Source organism: Marmota marmota, unplaced genomic scaffold (genome assembly GCF_001458135.2).
Source record: "Marmota marmota marmota unplaced genomic scaffold, marMar, whole genome shotgun sequence".
In the NCBI taxonomy this organism is placed as follows: domain Eukaryota; kingdom Metazoa; phylum Chordata; class Mammalia; order Rodentia; family Sciuridae; genus Marmota; species Marmota marmota.
Window position 1 is genome coordinate 3,102,062 of NW_026000224.1, and position 15,373 is coordinate 3,117,434.

General features: G+C 48.5%; 1 protein-coding gene across 2 annotated transcripts in view; it reads left to right on the forward strand.

The window, feature by feature from the left end:
• The window catches only part of Csmd1 (CUB and Sushi multiple domains 1), a 1,636,907-nt gene that overhangs the window by 1,301,595 nt on the left and 319,939 nt on the right, over nucleotides 1–15,373 (forward strand). For both annotated transcript variants that reach the window (XM_048792812.1, XM_048792813.1), the window contains exons 13-17: nucleotides 183–365; nucleotides 1,740–2,066; nucleotides 2,980–3,174; nucleotides 7,016–7,154; nucleotides 9,972–10,159. In XM_048792812.1, coding sequence (XP_048648769.1) covers nucleotides 183–365; nucleotides 1,740–2,066; nucleotides 2,980–3,174; nucleotides 7,016–7,154; nucleotides 9,972–10,159 — 1,032 coding nt within the window. The remainder of the gene's footprint in view (nucleotides 1–182; nucleotides 366–1,739; nucleotides 2,067–2,979; nucleotides 3,175–7,015; nucleotides 7,155–9,971; nucleotides 10,160–15,373) is intronic.

Consider the following 15,373-nt stretch of genomic DNA (forward strand, 5'->3'; position numbering starts at 1 on the left):
CTACCTTCCTCTCCCAGGCAACTCGCAACTTCTTCATGTTCTGCGATTGTTGGATGAATTGCGTATCTTTCCGGAATCATTTATGAAAATGAAGTTTAGATGAGCAAAAAGAAGCCTGAACTTGGGAGTTAACAGTGTTTGTTGTATAATGTTAATGGTCTGTTTGTTTCTCCCACTTTCAGAAATTGAAAAGGGCGGCTGTGGCGACCCTGGCATCCCCGCCTACGGGAAGCGGGTGGGCAGCAGCTTTCTGCACGGAGACACGCTCACCTTTGAATGCCAGGCGGCCTTCGAGCTGGTGGGCGAGAGGGTCATCACCTGCCAGCAGAACAACCAGTGGTCAGGCAACAAGCCCAGCTGCGTGTGTGAGTTCCTGTCCTGCAAGGGCCCAGGGCAGAGCACGGGAGGAGAGACCCTGGGGAGGCAGCTGCCCGAGGGGCGTTCCCAGACACCAGCTTTCCGCTGTCCCTGTTAAAACCAGGTCTGCTGCCAGAAGAAGTGCAGCTGAGCACTTTCTACCCCAAGGGATCGAACATACCACTGTCGCCCTTGAGAGCCCCCGCTAGGTGCTGAGTCAGACCAAGTTGCAGCAATGGAGACTCTATGATCCAGTGATTGTGGTAGCCAACTTTTCATGGCTGTGACAAAACACCTGAGACAATCAACTTAGGGAGGAAAGACAGTTTCAGAGGTTTTAGTCCAAGGTTAGCTGGCTTCATTACTGTGGAGGCAAGGTTTGACATTGTGGTGGTGGGAGGCGGTGGTGGTGAAGGGTATCCACCTCATGACAGCCAGGAGGCAGAGAGAGAGAAGAGAGGAGGGACCCAGGGACAAAATAAATCCTCCATGTCATGTCCAGACCCACCTCCTCCAAAAGGAGGTCCCACCTCCCAGAGTGTCCATCACCTCCACTGTGCCGCCAGCTGGGGACCACACCTTCAGCACCTGAGCCTGTTGGGACATTTCAGACCCAAACCACAGTAGTATGTTGTGCAGCCTTGGGCACTAGTGGGTGGCTGTTGGGAGCATGGTGCTACAGGAGGTTTGGACCTCAGCGGACAACCGCCCTCCTCCCGTGTGCACAGCGTCGAAGCTGCAGCAGAGGCCTCGCGGCCACTTAGAAGGTTGACTTAATTGACAGTGAAAATGGCAATGGTGGAAGTGGGTGTGGAGTCATGTGGAGAAAAGCAAGGCCTTACGGCAGCTGCTGCCACCCAAACAGAAACAGGTGCTCACCATTTGTATGAAGCACACGTTCTTCAAGTATCCAGAGGAGTTCCATGTTGCCCAACGACAGCACAATTCGATTTTCTCATTACTTATTGTTAATCTTTGCCTACAACCAACAAGAAAATTAGATAAACAACTGGAAAAAAAATGCACCTTAAAAGAAAATAAATAACTAAAAAGTTATCACAGAAGAGCAGACACAATTGCTCCTCTGGCACCAACGACTAATGCTGTTCCTCTGGAGGCAGAAAGTCTGAACTAGAAATTACAATATCTAGCACACATTTTTAACCAACTCAGTGGGATCATGTTTATTTTAAAGCCTCTGCGGAATTAGGCAGAGTCCCTGGCTGTGCTGTGTAAGGTAACGAGATAGGTGGAAAGAGAAACACTGTGCTCCAGGTGACTGGTCTTACGGCAGCCGGCCATTGTGGCCACCTGCAAGGTGGGCCAAGGGGCAGTTCTTGGGTCATGCAACACTGTTTGAAAATATATTCCTGTCTCCGCAGTTTCTTGTTTCTTCAACTTCACGGCATCATCCGGGATCATCCTTTCCCCAAATTACCCAGAGGAATACGGCAACAACATGAACTGCGTTTGGCTGATTATATCCGAGCCGGGAAGCAGAATTCACCTCATCTTCAATGACTTTGACGTGGAGCCTCAGTTTGACTTTCTGGCAGTCAAAGATGATGGGATTTCTGATATAACTGTCCTTGGTACTTTCTCTGGCAATGAGGTGCCCGCTCAGCTGGCCAGCAGTGGGCACATAGTGCGCCTGGAATTCCAGTCGGACCACTCCACCACCGGCAGAGGGTTCAACATCACGTACACCAGTAAGTGAGCTCCTGGCCACGTTTTCATCACAAACACTGAAGGTCCTCTGAAGCTATGTGATCATTATCAAGGCTCTAAGAGTAGCAAAATGACATAACGCTGTTCTGGTATTTAGGTTAGTCTCTGGGTCACCCCATCACAGGGTGCTGGATCTCATATCCTGGCCCTCCTTCCAATTTTCCCGGCCTCCATCTTCCTTCCTTCCACCCATCCATGCATCCTCCTTGTAACAACAGAGTGTGACAACCAGGGTCACGGCGTTGGTGGTCAGGAGCCAGGGTCAGCACACTGGCCCTTGGAGATATGTAGTGGATTTTGACAAGATAGCTAATTTCTCTTTGGCTCAGGCCCCTCATCTGCAAAACAAATCTTATAGAAGAACGACGACTCCTTAAATGCTTTCTAGAAAGACTAAAACTAAACAGTAAATATGAGCAACACTAATTTGTCTCTGGCTGCTTCTCTTAGGTACGGTGTGTAGAATTCCCGGTAATGATGTAGTTCCACAGCAACTCTGGGATAGAGGGTTAGAGTCACTCACTTACAGTATCAGGGCATCTGCCGAGGGGCGGAAGCTAGGCCTCGGGCTGACCCCTACCTGGAGCAGATGTGCCCTGAGCCTCAGTTCTCCCCCCGCCCCACCGTGTCCCTGGTCTCTCTTTGAAGTGCACAGGAAGTGTTCTTCCAACCCAAGTGCTGCAGAGATGATAGTCAGGTCTACTCATCCATCCGTGCTCTCGCTTACAGATCCTGATATCCCACTTATTCAGTGTATTTCCGTATCTATGGGTGGTATAACTGAAATCTGGGGAAGCAGTTGCCTTATAAATGGGTTCTGTTTCCTTGTTTCTTAATACACGTAACTGGGATTCAGACACTTGGTTCTGCTTCTTTCTCTCTTTCCTCCGTCAGCCTTCGGTCAGAATGAGTGCCATGACCCCGGCATCCCTGTCAATGGCAGGCGTTTTGGCGACAGGTTTCTGCTCGGGAGCTCCGTTTCCTTCCACTGTGACGATGGCTTTGTCAAGACGCAGGGCTCCGAGTCCATCACCTGCGTCCTGCAGGACGGGAACGTGGTCTGGAGTGCCACCGTCCCTCGCTGTGAAGGTGGGCCTGCCCTCAGCCCTCCTGGCCTCTCCCTTCAGACAGGCCGGGTTCCAGTTTCCTAGATGCCAGAACACGGGAGGGATCGAAGCACAGGAAGTGCAGCCTCACTTCCTGGAACCAGGCTCTGGCTGGGTGGTTGTCCTCTGGAGCGTGGGAGGGAGGGTGTGTCCAGGAAGCCCCAGCTCCGGTGCTCCTTGGCCTCAGCACATCACGTGACCTTGGCCACATGCTCCAGAGGAGCTCTCCTGTGTGTGCATCTGACTGTGTCCGTGCCCCCTGTTGTATTGGGAGAGGGTCCTCTCTCCCATGACACCTCCTCTACCTTCACTAATTGCACCTACGTGCTCCTGTGCCCACACACCATCAGTGAGTGTGGTGGGAGGGTGGGACACTGATGAGGAACTGGGGGCTCAATTCAACCCATGACAACACTGTGGTTTTAATTAATGATTTGCTTTCTTCATCAAAGCTCATATGAATAATACCTGATTTTCTTCTTGATATTTCTGGTCTACTTACCTGTAATAAGACCAGAGGAAAAAATATAAGGAGCAGGACCTCATGGCCCTTCATTATTGATCATTTAAAAACGTTTGCCTCAGGCCCCTGACCCATCCTCCCTGTCTTACACAATGAGCTTAGCAACCTTGTCTTAAAATTATCTCTGCTGAATCCCTAAGAAATGCACAAGTAAAAACAAAAGTAGCATGCCCCTTTGCTCTCGAGCATTGCCCAGATTTTCAATGAGTTAAAGAGGTGAACTGTGGGTAAGTGGGGGAGGCTGGCATTTCTTGGCTCTGCACTGAGGAGGTTAAACTGCACCTTCATGGCGTGAATTCATATTGAGTCTTAGCATCTTTCTGGTCTTTTGGCCCATAGCTTATATTTTAGGATTAGTATCATAAAATAGTATGATAAAATGTTTGCTGATGAGTGCTTTTTGCTGAACTTTTCTAAACAGTGACAAGTTGGAAACAACTAAATGTCCAACAGCAGGGAGCCGCTGAGTGGATAGAGACGTGTACCTAGACCAGGGGTCGAGCATCATTAACCAAGGTTACGGGCCAAAGAGATCCTGAGTTGCTATCATGGGAAAGACCAGGGGCACGAGCACTCGTGTTCACAGGGTTTTGAAGACACAGACACGTGTCAGCATCTCAGGAGAGGGAGACGGAGACTGCTGGGCACTCACGTGTTAATGGTGGCTGGAAGGGTTTTCTTCCTCTTGGGTCATTCCCTCAGTTGTCTGAAGTCAACCTGTTTCTTTTTAATATGTAACTAGGAAATAAATAGGCCAGCCAGGGCGGCTGTCCTCCTGCACTGCTTTAGGGAAACTTCCCAAGTCCTCACCTCCAAGGGGTCAGAGCCGAGTCCAGCTGTGGGGACACTGAACTCTCAGAGCCCAGCCAGGGCCACCCCTTGTCCAGCCTGAGCAACCCGCTGGGTGGCTTGCCACCGTCAGGAGACACTCCAGCTAGGCCCTGTGGTGGCCTGCAAGTGGCTCTGCAGCAGTTGGGAAGATGCCCTCCTTCCTTTCCTCAACTGTTAGAAGAATTCAGGGGCTCTGGGCGCCACCCTGGTGGAACAGTGAAGGGCAAGGATACAACAGCGGGACTTTTATTTTTAAATCTATCTTAATAATTCATCTCAAACATATAATTTTACATGTTATGTTTATAAAATGTTAACAGAGGGTGGTTTTCGAGCCTTTATAATTAAGTGGATGTGCACACGTGGCATGTTCACGCAGGTCACAGGAATGGTGCTGCAGCTGATGTTGTCTGAACACTGCTCTAGCTGTGTAGACCACGGCTGGCTGTGAGGCATGACTGAGTTCATGAGCAAGACTTTGCAGAGAACAGGCTCTTGCCTCGTCCACCATGCTGGCTGTCTCTGTGCTGGTTACCCACAGTCGGCTGTGGGCAGAGGCGTCACAAGCTGCAGGGGGGGCCTGTTTCTCGGCACACTGGTGGACAGGGCCCTGTAAGCACAGGGAGTAGCAGGACATGAGATAAGGGGAAGTAGCACATTAACCCTGAGCAGAGGCTCTGCGTTCCTCCATTACTAGGAGGAGCCCCACCAGGTGAAGCTAAGTGAAAACTCCAGCTTCAGTTGGAAAACAGAGAAAGGAAGAGTCCTGGCGGGAGATCTGAAAGTGTTTCTGCCCCCAGACCCACTCCCTGGGCACAGCAGGGTCTCAGGGAAGGCAGGAAGGTGTGCTCTGGTAGCATGGCCACCCAGGTCCCCACCAAGAGCCTGCTGCTCAGAAGCCATCAGCTTCCACAGCAAGCAGGTCGAGTGCAGAGAGTGCAAGGGCCGCGAGGAACAGCCGCCAACTCGACTGAAGAGGTGTGCACGATCCTCAGGTCCCCGACAGCACACTCGGGGTTCCCGTTCCCCTCCAGCCTCCTTTGTAGAAATCAATTAAATGATTGGCCAAGAATGAACCCTCACAAATTAAAACAAATGCAGACCACATCACTAACAATGCTCCAGTTGAGGTTCTATGATCAAAACAGAACCACAAGCACACACCTAACATCCAGAAGTCCTCTCTAAATCATAGCTGTGTATTAAATAGAAATTCAGAGTTCAGATTCTACACTGCCTGGAAATCCTGGGGGAGAAACCTTCCACTACAGCAAAGTGGAGCAGCAGAGCCAGCACCACGGGGCTCACAGGGCTCACAACCTGCAGCATGGAGCTCGGTACCCAGAGTGAAAGATACGGAAAGGAATGCATTAGAATAGATAAACTCAGAGACCTGGGGACTTTGCCGGCACCAGTAATAGATGGACCCTGAGATTCTGCAGAGGGGACCAGGAGAGAAGACGGTAACACACACATGGTTGGGAGCCTCAGGGAAACGGTCCTTAGAGAAATAACTCAGCTCACGTAAGCAATGCCAGCCCTGCAGCAAAGCCAGGTTTGTTGAAAAGCGCGTTGTTTATCCTGGCGGAGTTCACTGGGGCATCAAAATCTGGATGAAAGGGAAAGACATTCTTAGCACTTCAATATATGTGGTCATTTTTCCACCAAAGGAATCGCACTCCAAAAAGGATAGGTCTGTTTTAAACTACACGTTTTCACATACCTGCTGCCTATGAGTTCACAGGGGAGATGAGCAGTAAAGAGTATGCAAAACGTGGAAGGCGGTGTGGCCAGGTGGATGTGTGTTCTTCCCTGCAGTGTTAACCCAGGGGTCGCTGTTTTCTGAGGACTCTTGCGGGTGACAGGGGATTCACACAGCCCGGGGACACACTTCTTAACCCTCCCTTTTTCTTTTGTAACTATAGACCATTGTCTGCCACTTGCTGCTTCAGGATAGGCCCAGCCTAACCCTGTGCTTGTTACAGTTCACACTTTTGTTTTTAACATGCGCCAACAACTTAATATCCTACGTGGCAAGTAATTTTAACAATACGAACACAACCCAACGTATATACATACGAACACAATAGCTCACATGTCTTGGGGTTTTTCATCATTAGATTTAAGGTCATTTAAAATTTCATCTTCCGTAGATGCTTATTGAATTCCTAATGCATGTAAGATGGCTATGAGTGGCATGTGCCAGGAGATTCCTGAGGACCAGACAGGTCGCTCCCATGTAGATCATCCAAGGAGGAGCACTCTGCCTAGTTCTGAGGGCAGATAACCAGCCGTGCAAGGCACAGACCTCAGTTTCAATCAACTCAGGGCCTTCTTAGCAACGGGTGTTGCCTTAATACTTGGAAGTACTGAATCTATGCCTGGAAAGCAGTCCCTATTTTGATGGCCATGTGGCTATGGCATGACCTCCCACATTTACTTGAACCTGACGGTGTGCATCTTCCTTTAGCCCCGTGCGGTGGACATCTGACAGCCTCAAGTGGGGTCATTTTGCCTCCTGGATGGCCAGGATATTATAAAGACTCTTTGAATTGTGAATGGATCATTGAAGCAAAACCAGGACATTCTATCAAAATCACTTTTGACAGGTAAGATGAGCCTTGTCCTTCATCTGGTCCTGGGACCCATATCTGTTCCATGTTTTAAGTTAGTGGATCTTAAAACTTTCAAGGTGACAGTTCTTTGGTCCTCCAAAGGGGCTGACCCAACAGGATTAGGCACTATCCCTTCAGTTCTGTCCTTCCCGAGCATCGTCCTCCCAACCCAAGTTAGCTGTGGACACAGAAGCTTCCTGGGTGATTGTTCCCACCCACCGGGGCTGACCCTGGAGTCCATCCTGGGTGGCTTCCTCCCAGCTGACCCTGGAGCCTGTCCTGAAGCTGGTGCCTGTAGTGGAGTAATTCTGCCAGGTTCTTGGTGGCACAGGACACAGCCCCCTGTCCCTCTGGTGCCTTCTCTTCCCTCTGGGGCAGCACAGAAAAGGCCTTCTCCAGTTCTGATGTCAGCTGTCAATAACTGGAGACTGTCAAATGTCCAGAGTGAACCTTGGGGCAAATGCAGCAGATGAGATGTCCATCAGTTGCCCACGCTGCCCACGGCGTCGCTGTCACTGGAGAACAGTGTGGCTTTGCTCCTTGAGTATAGATTTAATAATCTGCAAAAGTAAGCATGCCATTCAGGCTCTGTGAGATAAGGTGCTTTCCCGTGTCACTCAACATTGAAATTGATCTGATGATTAAAAATTAAACTGGTTTGAAACAAGCCATAGGCTTTGAAATGCAGGGAAGGACTGTTGTAAAGTTCTGAGCTCACACCTCTGAATGGCATCGCACTTATCTCGTGATGACCTTATTGACTAGATTGCATTCAGAGTTTTTGCCTCCAGAATATTCTAGTATCTCAACTTCATGAGGTTATTTCCTGTTTTGTTTTCCTAGTAATTTTCTAAGAATTTGATATCAACATAGGAAATATTTGTTATAGTTGCCATCTTTAGTAATTATTTTTATTCAAAATTGTTGTTTTTCCACTATTAGGTTGGATGATAACATTCAGTAGATTTTTCCTTAGAAATAGGGGAAAATTTGATTCATATATTTTGAGAGTGGATTCCTGCAAATAACATTAATCATTTGAAAAACAGTATCTCAATATATATTCAGTAAATTAAACGTGGCTACCTATAAATGCTTACACTTTTCAATAGGGGTTGCTAAAGCAGAAGGCCATACCTAAATCATTTAGTAAAGACAGTGATTTCCGCTCCTCAGCACAGTCTATCAACACTCTGGCCCAGTGGCCTGAAGCAGAATGCCTCTCCGGGTTCCCCAGGGGGATCTACTTTGTGTTATTTCAGGGTGGTATTTTGCCACCCTCCCCGTGCAAGTACCTCACATTTCTGATATTTGGAACATCAGTGGCAGTCACCAGAGATGCATTGCCGGGCTCCTGAAGGATGAGCCACACAGTGCGTGTGGACTTGCTCATTGGCCAGTGGAGTCCCCCTGGGGGGATGAGTTTGTCCATGTGCTTTGCAGTTCCACGAGGGTGACTTTGTCATGCAATGTGAGTCAGGTTGCTGGGCCATGAGAGTGCTTAGGGTTCTCTGCTCTGAGGTGACTCTTGAAGTCACACAGCAGTCCTGGCTCTTGGGAAGACCAGGAGGAGATAACAGCGTGCATGTGGACCCCTCAGATGCGATGGCTTCCACTCTTATCCAGATTCCTGGAATTTGAGCTCAAACATCTGAGGAATCATAATCTTTAGATTAAAAGACAAAGTTGGCACCTCCTGCTCCCCAACGCTCCAGCCTGTGAGTCTGTTCTGGCCTGGCCATGTGATGCAGGGTCCTCTGGTTGCTTCTTGTAGAAGGGCAGGTTCCAGGGCTGCTACCTTGCTGTGGAGAATATGGATCAGTGTGCATTTTCACTAAGAGAAGTCTGCACTGCTTCATGATACACAGGGCAGAACCTTTGGCTTCATGCCATTTGGGCCGATGTGTGCCGCGCCACGAAGGTAGCTTCCTGTTCCTCGACAATCCCAGTGGAGAACAGTGGCACAGGCTTCCCAGGACTCTGGCTCCTATTACCGAGTGAGTCAGAGGCTTATGACGCCTCAGCTGCTCCCTGAGAGCAGAACCAGACACTTGGAAAGCAGGTTAGCTCTTGGAGGACTAGACGGGCCATTTAGAAAATTACCTCCGTGCCTGGAATGGCACCAGCGTCACGTCTAAGGGGACCCAAGTGGCTGCGACTTTATATAAATGGAACTGCAGCCAGACTCCCTGGAAGCGCAAGGAAGTGAAGCATTTGTCGGAAGCTCTTTCAAATCACTAAAGTTAGCTTTTGAGTTTGAGAAGTAGTTCAGCTTAGTCCAGCGTCCTGTTCATGCCACTTAAAAAAGCACAGGATTCTGTCCAGGAAAGGAACCTAATGTGGTTGTGTACTTTGAGTCCCTTCTTCCTCTAGGAGATCATTTCACTTGAGTGTGCCTGTTCCAAGGTGTCCGTGATGGTGTCAGACAGGGAATCGTGAAAAACACTTTTAAAATGCAAAACCATTGACAATTATCTGTCTATTCACCTGACATTTCTCTCACGGGGGTTTTGAATCAGAGCTGAATAAGGACCTTAATTTTTATCTGTCATGTTACAAGGTAGAGTGTTATGTAAGATGGGGGGGCGGGGGTTAGAGTGTCCTGTTTCTTCCAGAAAAACACACTCATTCCTACGTGATATGTGTCTCCACATTTGTATATGTGTGTGTATACTTACATGTACACATATGATTTTGAATATTTCATTCACGTTGGTATGTGAGGGGTTTTAATTAACAGATGAGGGTGCTAGGAGAGGTCTGTAAGGACCGGAGCCTGAACGTCTTTCCTGACATGATGCACGTCCACAGGTTCCAGACGGAAGTCAATTACGACACTCTGGAAGTCAGGGACGGGCCCACCAGCTCTTCCCCACTGATTGGAGAATACCACGGCACCCAGGCCCCCCAGTTCCTCGTCAGCACGGGGAGCTTCCTGTACCTGCTCTTCACCACCGACAGCAGCCGCTCCAGCGTGGGCTTCCTCATCCACTACGAGAGTAAGTGGCCTTCCTGGGGCCCCGGGCATGTTCTGTCCTCCACCCTACAGAGGACCATCCGCTGGGGTGACCCTGTCGGCTCCGCCAAGCCTCCTCCCCAATCTCTACGGAGCGCCTGGGGGTTTTCTCCTGACACTCCCCCAAATACTTATGGCTTGTCCATTCCGAGGTACAGTGATAAAGTACTTCAGTGTGTTGTCACCTCACTGCAGAGGGCAATGGTACGCTTTGATCATTAGGAAGGTCCCTTTGGCCTGAAGCATTCTAGGACATGACAGTAAAACTGCCCACCCAGGCCCCGGGTGGACAGGGCCCGTTTCTAGGGCCTGTGTGGCACGTGTGTCTCTGTTCGGACCTGCCGAAGCATCTCCCTGGGTACCGAGCCTGTGACAAAGGGGCAGGAGGGACTCCCGCCTGGCCCTGCCACCTGCCGGCCGGTGGCCGAGTGTTTCTGCAGTGCTAACAGGACTTCCAGGCAGAAAGGCTTCCTTCCGCTCTGTTTCCTCTAGTCAAAAATCTGCTCTTGATTTTAGCTTCTAAAATTATGAGATCCACTCATTATATTATTTTGGGGTCACATTTACATAAACATCCTCTGGAATCTAGTTGAAGGGCGGGTGTTCCCTGAGGACACAATTTCAACAGCAATGAATATAAAACCCAATAAGCAGGGGGTCTCTGGATGGGCTCCACGCTCCCGGCCCACGGGGGACAGGAGTGAGTGACCATGGGCCTGAAGGAGCCACACGTTTATATTGTAGGAATCTCATGGTTGTTCAATTTATCTAAAAATAAGTGAGCTAAATCTAATGTCATTGCTACTATATAATTTCCCTATGTCCATATATAATTTTCTAAATCCATGGATGTTAATCCTTCTGCCTTTTAATCTTCTTTCTTTCTCTCACCTCCCCTTTCCTTTGCAAATCTCTGTCTGCCCTTATCCAGTACATCTGAGCTGGAACTGAACTAATCCCCTGTCATGCATGTTCCTCTGCCTTACCCTCGCACAAGTGCACACAAGATACTCGGCTCAATATACAGCTGGGCATGCTTTTGATAAAAAAGGAATCATACTATGCTCATATCTCATGGCAAGAAAATCAATGGCTAACAACTTACAGATTAATTTCAAACCTGATACAAAGGTACTGGGTATTCTTTGTAGCGTTCATTTCACAGTAATATCCTTTAAAATTTAAGAACTAGAAAATGCCCCACTTCCCTCCGTTGCACATTCCTGTATGGTAGCACTTCTTCTGAGGAAATGATCTATGTACACATTGCGATCATCCGGATTCAGAAAACTCCCAAGAACTGAAGAGCAGAGTATTTCATATTCGCCCCATACCCTGTTTTAGACCTTTGGTGTGGGAAAGTTTAGTGGTATTTCCAGATACTAGGGTATTTCCAGTAACTAGGATCACAAAGTTTGTGCCTTCCCTCTCTCTACTTGAGTAGCTATAGAGTATTTTGCCTACTTTGTGACCCTTGTGCTCTAATGGCCACGTGCAGGTAGTAGAAGTGATTTCATATGCTCATTTAGCTCAGACAAACGAGTTGCTTTTATTTGTTTTTTTTCCTGGAACTGAATGGAAGGAAGTGTGCTCACAGGTTTCTATCTGCTTTTCATTCTCACTGATGCAAGAGTAGAACACCGTGGGCTGGCTTAAGAGGGAGCTGGGTCTCACGGCTGTCTTCACAACCTTGGAAGAACTGCCAGAGCTGGTGTTTTTACCTAAGCTCTGCCTCAGCGAGGTGCACAGGAGGACCTGGAGCTGCCCCTCGGAGCAAGGAAGTTTGACATTTTTCTTTCTTCACATAATAGAAGAAAACTGTCACCAGGACGGTGCATTGGCAGAAAGTGACATGCATGGGTCAGAAGGTTCCAGGCTCAGGGATCTGGAAAGCCTCTCCTCCTCCGGTTGGGGGAAAAGCAGGAGGTGGCTCTGTCTGCAGAGGCAGTGGCTCCCCAGGACAAAGGGCCTCGTGCTGTTTCCTGAGGTCCAGGATGCACCTGCAGACTGCCTGCAGGGGCCTGCTGGGGGTCCCCCAGAAGGCCCTGGACGACTCCTCTACGTGCTCTTGGTTAGACATGGACACTGCTTGGGAGTCCCAACACAGAGGTGACACCCTGGGCTCTGGCTGGCCACCACTCCTAGTATTGACCAGCCTTTTGTTTCAAGAGAAGCAAAGACATGGACGACCCCAGTGATTCAGGGAAGGGCATGTTGATAAGGAAGGAGTCAGACCTGCTGGGAGGGTCGGGCTGTGTGGCCTGCGGCTCTCAGACAAAGCAGATGGTGGTGTCCCAGGCCGCACGTGCCCGGCTGCTGCTCCCACGGGTGGCAGAGACTAGGAGCTGCCCTGGAGCCTGGTGTGTAAGGTCTGTGGAGGGCAGTCTCTGGGCAGCATTCCCCAGCACCAGCTCTCGGGGCCAGATTCTGGGTGTGGCCATTCAGTGGCCCTGTGGTGCCGGCGGGAGCTCTGGGTGTCCAGGGGAGCCCCGAGGTGGTGAGTGAGGCACGTGGGGTACCCAGGAGTCCTGTGTCAGCACCGTCCTAGACACACACAACCCCGGGAGGGAGCCGACAGGGGACGGAGGGGGAGCAGAAGGGAGGAGCCAGGAGCAGAGCCCGCGGAGGCTGGAGCGGCCACCCTGATGTGCAGTCAGGCTCCTCCGGGGCCCGAGGGAGGAAGTGCACCTGGAAGCCAGCACGCGTGAGAGGACACCTGCCCACCAACGCACTCTTACAAGGACAGCTCCTTTGACCCAGGGATGGCCTAGGTCGAATCTTCATGCCCCTTAAAAACAGCCACGGGACTCATCTCTCCTCAGCCTTTCAGCCCAAGTGCTGGCGCTGTGAGCGTTCTTGTTCATGGCCCCCCGTGCCTACGGACCCCTGCGTCGTCCTGTACAGACGTCAGTGCTGCAGGAGTCGGGCCCTACGTGCTCAAGGTTCACTTAGGGGCTGGCGGTGCGGCTCAGGGGGAGCGCTTGCCTAGCAGTGTGGGGCACTCAGCACCATCCTCAGCACCACGTAGAAATAAAATAAAGGCACTGTCTCCCTCTAAAACTCAAAAAGTAAGGTTGACTTAGTTTATCAGCAGTGCCCAGAGACAGCGTGGGCTGCTGTAGGTACCACTCACCTGGAAGAACCTTCTGGAAGTCTTGACGGAGGGTGGGAGACCTTCTCTTCAAGGTTCTGCCGAGAGCTCACCTGCACTTCTGTTCTGCGTGTTCTGAGCCTGCGAACCCCCCACAGTGGTGCCCTTGTGCTCCATGTGCTTTGAGAGGGTTGCTGCACAGTTTCTTCATGCTCTTTCTCCCTACCCCCATTTGAATCACCCCCCTTATATCAGAGAAGACATTCGGCATTTGTTTTTTTTGGGATTGGCTAACTTAGCATAATCTGCTCTAACACCACCCATTTCCCTGCAAATGCCATGATATTTTTTAGTGCTGAGTAATATTCCATTGTGTATAAATGCCACTTTTTTTTTTATCCATTCATCCAGTGAAGGGCATCTAGGTTGGCTCCACAGTCTAGCTATTGTGAATTGTGCTACTATAAACATTGATGTGGCTGTGTCCCTGTAGTATGCTGTTTTTAAGTCCTTTCGGTATAGTCTGAGAAGAAGAATAGCTGGGTCAAATGGTGGTTCTATTCCCAGCTTTCCAAGAAACCTCCATACTGCTCTCCATATTGGCTGCACCTATTTGCAGTCCCACCAGCAGTGTATGAGTGTGCCTTTTCCCCACATCCTCACCAGCACTTATTGTTGTTTGTCTTCATAATAGCTGCCATTCTGACCGGAGTGAGATGATATCTTAGAGTTGTTTTGATTTGCATTTCTCTGATTGCTAGAGATGATGAGCATTTTTCATATATTTGTTGATTGATTGTAGATCCTCTTCTGAGAAGTGTCTGTTCAGTTCCTTGACCCATTTATTGATTGACTTATTATTTTTTTGGTGCTTATCTTGTTGAACTCTTTATATATCCTAGAGATTAGTGCTCTATCTGATGTGTGAGGGGTAAAAATTTGCTCCCAGGATGTAGGCTCTCTGTTCACCTCACATATTATTTATCTTGCTGAGAAGAAACTTTTTAGTTTGATCCATCCCATTTGTTGATTCTTGGTTTTAATTCTTGTTCTATAGGAGTCTTATTAAGGAAGTTGGGGCCTAATCCCACATGATGAAGATTAGGGCTAACTTTATCTTCTATTAGAGGCAGAGTCTCTGGTCTGATTCCTAGGTCCTTGATCCATTTTGAGTTAACTTTTGTGCATGGTGAGAGATAGGGATTCAATTTCATTTTGTTGCATATGGATTTCCAGTTTTCCCAGCACCATTTGTTGAAGATGCTATCCTTTCTCCAGTGCATGCTTTTGGTACCTTTGTCTAATATAAGGTAGTTGTAATTTTGTGGGTTAGTCTCTGTGTCCTCTATTCTGTACCATTGGTCTACCAGTCTGTTGTGGTGCCAAATACTATGCTGTGTTTGTTACTATTGCTCTGTAGTATAGTTTAAGGTCTGGTATAGTGATGCCACCTGCTTCACTCTTCCTGCTAAGGATTGCTTTAGCTGTTCTCGGTCTCTTATTTTTCCAGATGAATTTCATGACTGCTTTTTCTATTTCTATGAAGAATGCCATTGGGATTTTGATTGGAATCGCATTAAACCTGTAAAGTGCTTTTGGTAGTGTGGTCATTTTGACAATATTAATTCTGCCTATCCATGAGCAAGGTAGATCTTTCCATCTTCTAAGATCTTCTATTTCTCTCTTTAGGGTTCTGTAGTTTTCATTGTATAGATCTTTCACCTCTTTTGTTGATTACCAAGTATTTTATTTTATTTTTTTGAGGATATTGTGAATGGGGTAGTTTTCCTCATTTCCCTCTCAAGGATTTGTCCCTGATATACAGAAATGCCTTTGATTTATGGGTGTTGATTTTATATCCTGCTACTTTGCTGAATTAATTTACTAGTTCTAAAAGTTTCTTGGTAGAGTTTTTTGGGTCTTCTAATTATAGAATCATATCATCAGCAAATAGTGCTAGTTTAAGTTCTTATTTTCCTATACTTATTCCTTTAATTTCTTTCATCTAATTGCTCTGGCCAGTGTTTCAAGAACTATGTTGAATAGAAGTGGTGAGAGAGGGCATCCCTGTCTTGTTTCAGATTTTAGAGGGAATGCCTTCAATTT